At 39.8% G+C, this 9,967-nt stretch overlaps 1 protein-coding gene across 1 annotated transcript in view; it reads left to right on the forward strand.

Annotated features, from left to right (window-relative positions):
• Positions 1-9,336, forward strand: part of LOC144597863 (cytosolic phospholipase A2-like) — a 99,456-nt gene extending 90,120 nt beyond the window's left edge. The window contains exon 18 of the mRNA XM_078407577.1: positions 4,555-9,336. Within this exon, the coding sequence (XP_078263703.1) occupies positions 4,555-4,722 (168 nt within the window). The 3' untranslated portion in view covers positions 4,723-9,336. The remainder of the gene's footprint in view (positions 1-4,554) is intronic.
• The last annotated feature ends 631 nt before the right edge of the window (positions 9,337-9,967 follow it).

Below are 9,967 nucleotides of genomic sequence, written 5' to 3' on the forward strand. Positions count from 1 at the left end.
AGAAATAGAACCTGTCTGTTGTTGTCACTGCCTGTTGCTGCTGTGCTATAACTGGTATGTGGTATATTCACTCTTTTTGCTGGTATATTCACTGGTATATTCACTCTTCATATATATTTACTGATAAATAAACTGGTAATGTCAACATTTGGATTGTGGAGCAACATTCCCCCTCAGTATAGATCCTGACTCATGCACTTTACAAAACCACAATTTCTCCAAATAACCCAGATTTTTAAAAAAATGCAAGTGTATAATGACATCATTACCATCCCTAAGTAATTGGAGAACTGGAAAATGTCAATTGCATCAACTGGACACAAAATGCTTTAAATGTTCTGTTGTATATATTGGCCAAAGAGAGTTTTCTTTCTTTTCTAGCCTTAAACTTAATGAGGCTGCTGAGCTGGATGACTTCCAGCAGAGGACTGCTTCAGGTGTGAGACAGTAAACCCAGTAGGCATTGAATAAAGTCCATGAATGCTCAGTGTTTTCTTGAAAACTCTGAGTTGGATGATACGACAGGTTGTGGCTTGAGCATCAGCTTACTTTGCCCATATCCAGATGGTAACGAACATAATTTCTCCATGTCCTCATTAGATTCCAGAGATCCTCTTTACTTTTCCTCCTGGCTCCACTAATTTACTGAATATCACATCTTAAATCCTGTACTAGACAATCTCAGCCTCCTTCTGTTCCACATTCATTTAGTCACCAAAATTGCATCTTTTCATCTCTTTAGCAGTCCCCATCTCTCTCGTATGTACACTCAGACTCTTAGTTATGTCACATTGAATCAAAGCCTGACTTTCAAATGGCATTCTGTTTGTTCCACCCAATTCCATCTCTGAACAAATGCAACACATCAAAATTGCAGTTCCTTGTGTTCTTGGTTGTTTAAACCTCTTATCCACATCTTTTCATTGGTCCATTGTCTCTTGCACCTTCTTACCCCTTTCTAACCCCCTGCATCAATTATGGGATCCTTCTCCTCAAATTCAAGTGCCTTAAAATTCCCATAAGATTCAAATCTTGTGGCTGTGCATCTCAAAGATCTCTTCTCTCCCATGATACTGTAGAAATTGGTCTACTTCTTGTTACCCATTTTCTTTCAGGGAAATTCTTTGCTAAAATGTCTTGGCTTTATCTTGTTATTCCGTTCTTTCATGTATTTATCAACTAATTTTTTTTTGTTTTGGGCCATAGGTTCATTCCACAATAGACAATAGGTGCAGGAGGAGGCCATTCGGCCCTTCGAGCCAGCACCTCCATTCAATGTGATCATGGCTGATCATTCTCAATCAGTACCCCGTTCCTGCCTTCTCCCCATACCCCCTGACTCCGCTATCCTTAAGAGCTCTATCCAGCTCTCTCTTGAATGCATTCAGAGAATTGGCCTCCACTGCCTTCTGAGGCAGAGAATTCCACAGATTCACAACTCTCTGACTGAAAAAGTTTTTCCTCATCTCAGTTCTAAATGGCCTACCCCTTATTCTTAAGGAAAATTAAACTGTGGCCCCTTGTTCTGGACTCCCCCAACATTGGGAACATGTTTCCTGCCTCTAACGTGTCCAACCCCTTAATAATCTTATACGTTTCGATAAGATCTCCTCTCATCCTTCTAAATTCCAGTGTATACAAGCCTAGTCGCTCCAGTCTTTCAACATATGATAGTCCCGCCATTCCGAGAATTAACCTAGTAAACCTACGCTGCACGCCCTCAATAGCAAGAATATCCTTCTTCAAATTTGGAGACCAAAACTGCACACAGCACTCCAGGTGCGGTCTCACTAGGCCCTGTACAACTGCAGAAGGACCTCTTTGCTCCTATACTCAACTCCTCTTGTTATGAAGGCCAACATTCCATTGGCTTTCTTCACTGCCTGCTGTACCTGCATGCTTCCTTTCAGTGACTGATGCACTAGAACACCCAGATCTCGTTGTACATCCCCTGCTCCTAACTTGACACCATTCAGATAATACTCTGCCTTCCTATTCTTACCACCAAAGTGGATAACCTCACATTTATCCACATTAAACTGCATCTGCCATGCATCCGCCCACTCACACAACCTGTCCAAGTCACCCTGCAACCTCATAGTATCTTCCTCACAGTTCATACTACCACCCAGCTTTGTATCATCTGCAAATTTGCTAATGGTACTTTTAATCCCTTCATCCAAGTCATTAATGTATATTGTAAATAGCTGCGGTCCCAGCACCGAGCCTTGCGGTACCCCACTAGTTACTGCCTGCCATTCTGAAAGGGACCCATTTATCCCCACTCTTTGCTTTCTGTCTGTCAACCAATTTTCTATCCATGTCAGTACCCTACCTCCAATACCATGTGCTCTAATTTTGCCCACTAATCTCCTATGTGGAACCTTGTCAAAGGCTTTCTGAAAGTCAAGGTACACCACATCCACCGGCTCTCCCCTGTCAATTTTCCTGGTTACATCCTCAAAGAATTCCAGAAGATTAGTCAAGCATGATTTCCCCTTCGTAAATCCATGCTGACTCGGAACAATCCTGTTACTACTATCCAAATGCTCCGCAATTTCGTCTTTTATAATTGACTCCAGCATCTTCCCCACCTCTGATGTCAGACTAACCTGGTCTATAATTTCCCGTTTTCTCTCTCCCTCCTTTCTTAAAAAGTGGGACAACATTAGCTACCCTCCAATCCACAGGAACTGATCCTGAATCTATAGAACATTGGAAAATGATCACCAATGCGTCCACAATTTCTAGGGCCACCTCCTTAAGTACTCTGGGATGCAGACCATCAGGCCCTGGGGATTTATCAGCCTTCAGTCCCATCAGTCTACCCAACACCATTTCCTGCCTAATGTGGATTTCCTTCAGTTCCTCCGTCACCCTAGAATCTCTTGCCACTAGAACATCTGGGAGATTGCTTGTATCTTCCTTAGTGAAGACAGATCCAAAGTACCGGTTCAACTCGTCTGCCATTTCCTTGTTCCCCATAATAAATTTCCCCCGCTTCTGTCTTCAAGGGACCCACATTTGCCTTGACTATTTTTTTCCTCTTTACATACCTAAAAAAGCTTTTACTATCCTCCTTTATTTGGCTAGTTTACCCTCGTACCTCATCTTTTCTCCCCGTATTGCCTTCTTAGTCATCTTCTGTTGCTCTTTAAAAGTGTCCCAATCCTCTGGCTTCCCACTCTTCTTTGCTTTGTTGTACTTCTGCTCTTTTATTTTTATGCTGTCCTTGACTTCCCTTGTCAGCCACGGGTGTCTCATACTCCCCTTGGAATCTTTCCTCCTCTTTGGGATAAATTGATCCTGCAACTTCTGCATTATTCCCAGGAAAACCTGCCATTGCTGTTCCACCGTCTTCCCTGCGAGGGCCTCCTTCCAGTCAATTCTGGCCACCTCATGCCTCTGTAATCCCCTTTGCTATACTGTAATACTGACACTTCCGATTTTCCCTTCTCCCTCTCAATTTGTAGAGTAAAACTTATCATATTGTGATCACTGCATCCTAATGGCTCTTTTACCTCGAGTCCCCTTATCAGATCAGGTTCATTACACAACACTAAATCCAGAATTGCCTTCTCCCTAGTAGGCTCCAGTACAAGCTGTTCTAAGAATCCATCTCGGAGACACTCCACAAACTCTGTTTCCTGGGGTCCATTACCAATCTGATTTTCCCAGTCTACCTGCATGTTGAAATCTCCCATAACCACCGTAGCATTACATTTGCGAATTGCCAATTTTAGCTCCTCATTCAACTTGCACCCTATGTCGAGGCTACTGTTTGGGGGCATGTAGATAACTCCCATTAGGGTCTTTTTACCCTCACAATTCCTCATTTCTACCCATACTGATTCGGCATCTCCTGATTCTATGTCACCCCTTGCAAGGGAGTGAATATCATTCCTCACCAACAGAGCGACCCTACCCCCTCTGCCCACCTGTCTGTCTTTTCTATATGTTGCGTACCCCTTCAGTTCCTAGCCCTGGTCCTCTTGTAGCCATGTCTCAGTGATTCCCACAACATCATACTTGCCAATGTCTAACTGAGCCTCAAGCTCATCCACTTTATTTCTTATACTTCGCGCATTTAAAAACAACACTTTAATTTCCGTATTCACCTCCCCTCTCACACCGGTCACAATTGGCCCTGACCTTACTCTCTTATCCCTTCTAGAACTTCCCTCCCCATTCATTCGAGAGTCCTTTGCAATTTCTCCTGTATTTGCTTCCCCTTTAACTCCATCTCCATATTCCACATAATATCTTGCTCCCTGGATGGTGTCCACATTCACTATTGCTCTATGATGAACCTTGGAATATCTTTCTATCCCTTAGTTCCTCAATAAAAAGTTATCTGTTATTCTTACACAAATATTGAAAACTTGAAAATAGTATTGAGAATATTGACCACATTGGAACATATCTATTTTGCTAATCAAAGAACTGAACTTCTAGCTTTACCGACCTAATGGATCTGTTGAAATTCAATAGCCAAACAGTCTTGCCCAGTCAAGTGTTAACAGGCTGAACTCCTTTTCCTTCCTTTCTAAACAGGTGATTAAGGATGCTATCATTGAGAGTGTCAAGTACAGGCGACAGAACCCATCTCGTTGCTCAGTGTCACTCAGCGATGTGGAATACAGAAGACTAAAAACGTCAATTAGTTTTGATGGGCTCCAGTCGAGGCGGAAGCGACAAGCTGCAGAGGAACTACCAAAATAAAAGCAGCAGTTATCTACAGCATTGAGACAGGAGGGGACAGACACCTTCAGTCAAATCTCATCTACTGGACGCTGAACATGATGTGGCTTGAACTGCAGTTAGAGCCATTTATAATCCTTCGGCTGCCTGGACAAAATATAGACTAAACAGAACCCAAAGGCATTGTTTTAAAGGAAAACTAATGTTGTTGATGCGTAGGCCCCAGAATGATGAGCCACATCAAAGATTGAAAATTCTTACTATAATAGTTAGAAGTTACTTCTGTTCATCTATTCCTTTGAATCCAGGTTCTCCACCAAAACTGATCAGAATCGATCAAAAAAGAAAATATGGTGAATTACAACAAGGTTTTGACTTTTGTCTTGTCCTGTTCTTGGCCTGCTTGATAGCTTCTAACAATAATGTATCTGACACCAGTGTTCCACCGAAGTAAAAGCTTGTGGGTTAATTCCTGCCCCTTACTGTATGCTATGCAGCATTAAATTTAAAGTTTGTCTTTCTAATGGGTTCCCATTCCAAAGGTCTTGGTTGTGGAAATACTTCTCCATCCTGTTTTTAACTTATCCAGTGCAATAAACTTCTTCACACCTGGTCTTTTATGATTGAAAGAGTAGCATTTTCCATAACTTTGCACATTCCAAGCAGATTTGTTAATTTTAAGATAAGAATAGCTCAATATTGGGTCATGATATATGAATCCAGTTATCATTAAAAAATGTTGGCTAGGTAAAACTTTGGTCCAAGCTTTGAACTAAACCCATTATTCCAATGAGGTGATATTAAAGCACACAAATTGCTTTATATGTTCTTGTTTCCTTCACCTAAAAATGGTAGAGTGGCAATGGTCGCCTTTAACAACCAAGAGGAATCTAGCTGGATCAACATGGAGTCAATATATTTAAGTTTCTTTCTTCCTTCATAATGCTGGAAATGTTCCATGCGTCATGATGTACCATTTGCATGGTTAATCCAAGTTATCCAAAGACGTACAGGTATGTAGGTTAATTGGCTGGGTAAATGTAACAATTGTCCCTAGTGGGTGTAGGATAGTGTTAATGTACGGGGATCACTGGGCGGCACGGACTTGGAGGGCCGAAAAGGCCTGTTTCCGGCTGTATATATATGATATGATATGATATGATAACCAACCTTGGCAAAGTGTCATATCTCAAATGTTCTTTTAGAATTTGTGTGTTATCTTAAAAGAGGGATCCTCTCTTGATACGATTCTTCAGTCAAACATTGGAAATTGTACTTAATATTTCATATCCAGCAAAATGTTGCATACATCCGACCTTCCAATTACTTGTAGCTTCAACAAAATGTGAATCTAATTATTTATACTATTTCCCTGCTTTTATTATTTTTCTTTCTAAGGCATCCCTATCACTTCCTCAGAGTGCCAGCAATAAGGCATCATCATTCCCAAGGGTTCAGCAGTTTCGGCATTTCTTCCCTTCCACAAAGATTCCACCCAGAACAGCCCAGTGAGAATTGGTAGAATTCAGCATGTCTCAACACATGATCCTTGAATTCATAACTGTGACCACCAAGACCTTAACAGGAAAGATTTTTTTTTTTTAAACCAAATTTCTGTGGCAATGGTTGTTCTAAGCACAGAGCTACAACATTTTGCTGTGCTGCTTTTGACAAGGTTTTGGTGATTTTGGGTATGCCAACTTGCCATTTTGCTACATTTCATCAGTTGGTTAGTTATTAACTGCACCAGCCTGTCCAAAATTGGATGTGTTGTGGAAGAACTTAAATCTATGGGGGATGGGGAAAGGTCAGCAAGAACAAGCCAGTAGTTCATCTGGTACCCACTACACATGTTTCCAAGGCAATAACTTGCCTATTGGGACCTTAATGCTGAAAAGAACTGGAGACATGGAGATGTTTTTTTTTCTTTTGAGTGCAGACTTATTACAGTGATTCATGATCTTAGTAAAGGAGTTGGAACATAGTATTCAGTTCTGGACAGCACTCTTGGAAAGGTCTAAAGGACATTAGAGTAAAAAAGATTTACTAGAATGATGCAAGAGATCAGAGACATCCCGTTCCACTGAGAGAGATGAGGTGTTTTGACTGAACATCTTGGAAACAAGAAAAGATTTGGAAGAGGTGTTTAATGTTGTAACCTGTGTTGATAAAGGGAATAGGCAAAAATATTTTTGATGGCAGAAGACGCAGGTCTAATATGATTGGGAAATGAACTAGACATGACACAAATACATTTATTGTAGAGGGAGTGTTTTATAATTTAGAATGTACTGACTGAAAGCATGGTGGGAGCAGATTTGGAAAGAAGTTTAAAAAAGAACCTGAATAAACATTTCGGGATTCATAGAGAAGAAAGAGCAAGGAAGTGGAACTGATGGATATGTCTACAAAATGCATTAAATTTTACATCCTGCATTACATTTGTACTCTCCACACTGGTGCAATAGGCTCAAGGCAACCATGTTTACATTCCATTATCTCCCATGTCCCTATGCCACACAGTAGCCTAATGCCATTACTATCTCATACTACTGTGGTGCAAATGCCAACATAAAAACATATCCTGAGTACCTATCAAAGGGAAATGAAGGGCGTGACAAAATGAATTCAGCACGTTTTCTACCTTCTTGGGGCATTGTTACGCAAAACATATTAGGGCAGTGTTTGGAAATATAGTCATTTCTTAGTTCATCACATTCCTTGGATAGATGTGGCTTTGCTGTGCTTATCACAATGCAGGAAGAGTTGGTTTGCCCTCTGCTAATGAACTGAAAATGAACTCTGCAGAATATTCTTTATCCAACATGAAGGGTGCTTTCCAGGAAAAGTTATTTGACATTCTGTCATTTTATTGTTTCACCCATAAATATAATAAGCTAAGTAACTTCTACGAAATAAAATGGTATTTTATAAAATTGAGATTAAGTGATCCAATTTCTTGAGTTTCAGTTATGGAGTTCATGGGGATTGGATGATGCACTATTTTGAAGAGTTCATTGGGGAATATGATGCAGTTTTCAACATTTTCAGTGGGTAATTGGCTACAATATTATATCCAAAACAGAATTAAAATAACATAAATCTTTGGTATAGAAATCAATGTTTTTTTTACAAATAGCCCAATATTTACATATGTTACAAGTTATTGATTTAGTTTGGGTTATCAATGGAAGAGAAATATTCAGTTTTTACCCATTTGTGTTAATGAAGATTTTCATCTCTTACTACTTGCCAAAACATGCCACCAAACATCAGACATGCCTGTTTGAAAATTTCCACCCAACACTCTGTACAGTAAAATAATGCCACATATTTGTGTGTACTATTGATAACACCCAAGAACTGTACAGGCAAAAATAGCAATCCCTCTAGCTATCAATGTCCACTGTTTACCTGATTGGGAGGAGACAAATTGGCTTGGTTTCCTAATCTTACCAACCAGCAAATCATTTTTAGAATGCATGAAAATGTGAATCATTTATTTTACTTGTGTAGTTAAAACAGTATGACAAATTTCACCAATGATAAAGAACTGAGGTCAAAACGGCTGTAATTAGGCAGAAAATTCATCATAGCATTATTGATCAGTGCAGCATCAATCATTAACCAGCATCTTCAGAAGAAATGTTGAGAGGGAAAGACAGATAAATATATTGATATAAAATACTCTATATTGCTAAACTTTTAAAATTTTATTTCATAAATAAATTCTAAAATATTTGATGATTTCATAGCTTAATGTAGCTGGAAAGTTATTTCAATTGAAAAATAGATTGTTTTAACAAGACAAGATGCATAATTATAAGTCATATTGTAGTTTCTTACATGTACTTATTCTAAGTGGTGATGCTATCGCAATTCTTTATATTTAACTTTTTTAATTAAAATATTCCTGCACAGTTATTTAAATAAATGATTAAATGCTATGTGCTAATTTTAATTTCTATTTTGAAAATAATTCTATGGTAGTTTCAAATGATTGTATAATACAGTTTGCATGTTGTAGTTTATTGCAACACTATGTTTGTTGGCATAAACTCTGAATTGGTCATATCTCCAGCCTCTATTTACTCTTGCCTTGCAAGTAATGTTCTACATTTTCTCTTCTTCTCTAAATGTAATATGACCAAACTTCATCTGAAATTTCCTCCCCTAAATTCCCCAAATATAATCTTCTACCCCTTTGCACCTTCATCATATCCATTCCCGTCTATCTCCCTGTTCTTTACTAAGACTTTATTCATCATTTATCTTCCTCTTTTGTTTGTTCCTGAACAACCCCTTCCCTTCCTCCTTACGTAAGAGTTGTAAATGGCTGTTTTCAATCTGAATGTAATCTTGACATATTTTTAAATCTAAAAGCTGGAAGTATATTTCACATTGTGCACCTTGATGGTGAGGGTGGGAAGTGCTATTCCAAACTATGGTCTACTAGCATCAGTCTAGAAGGATTGACCAGGTCAGCAATATTGGGACCATAAATAAAATAATGGATTCCTGATTACTTACCATACTGTGAGTTGTTAAAAGGTGTTTACGGCATTTTTTCTGGTTGGACAAATTGTGTTCCATTCAGTTTAAAACAAAATATTCCAGCAAAGTTATGCAAAATTGTACAACTTATATAAATAAAAATAAATCATTTGGTGGTTGTCACTAAATTATGATTCTGTTGTGAGTTCATGTCTTTTCTATCATTTGACTTGGCAGCATTTTCATATACATGAAATGGCTCGACCATGTAAAAAAAATCTTGCACAAGAAATTTGTAGATTTATTACAAGTCACTTGTAACCTGTGGTTAAGATGGTTCACTCAACACTGCCTGTTTAGTCTGAAGCCTAACTTCAGTTCAAGACATTTTATGGCTCTCCTCCTGGGCTAATTTGGGGAAGATCTGACTGAACCTTGGTCTGTCCTGTGATAAATATGGGCAACAATTATACTACTACTTCCAATGAGAAAATAGCTACAGTGAAGTCAACTCCACTACATCGCCACCGCCGAGCAGTTAAAGGTCAGACTAACTAGACCAAGCGGACCCGCTGGGCCCAAACCCCTCCCGCATTCATGCAACGCCCGATCCCCCCTCCCCACTCCTCACCCTCCCCCCTCCTCTCCTCCCCCCCTCTCCCCCACCCTCATCTCCCCTCTCCCCTCCTCCTCTCTCCCCCCTCCTCTCTCCCCCCTCCGCTCTCCCCCCTCCTCTATCCCCCTTCCGTCCCCCCTCTCCCTCCCCCTCCTC

This window comes from Rhinoraja longicauda, chromosome 11, assembly GCF_053455715.1.
Source record: "Rhinoraja longicauda isolate Sanriku21f chromosome 11, sRhiLon1.1, whole genome shotgun sequence".
Classification (NCBI taxonomy): domain Eukaryota; kingdom Metazoa; phylum Chordata; class Chondrichthyes; order Rajiformes; family Arhynchobatidae; genus Rhinoraja; species Rhinoraja longicauda.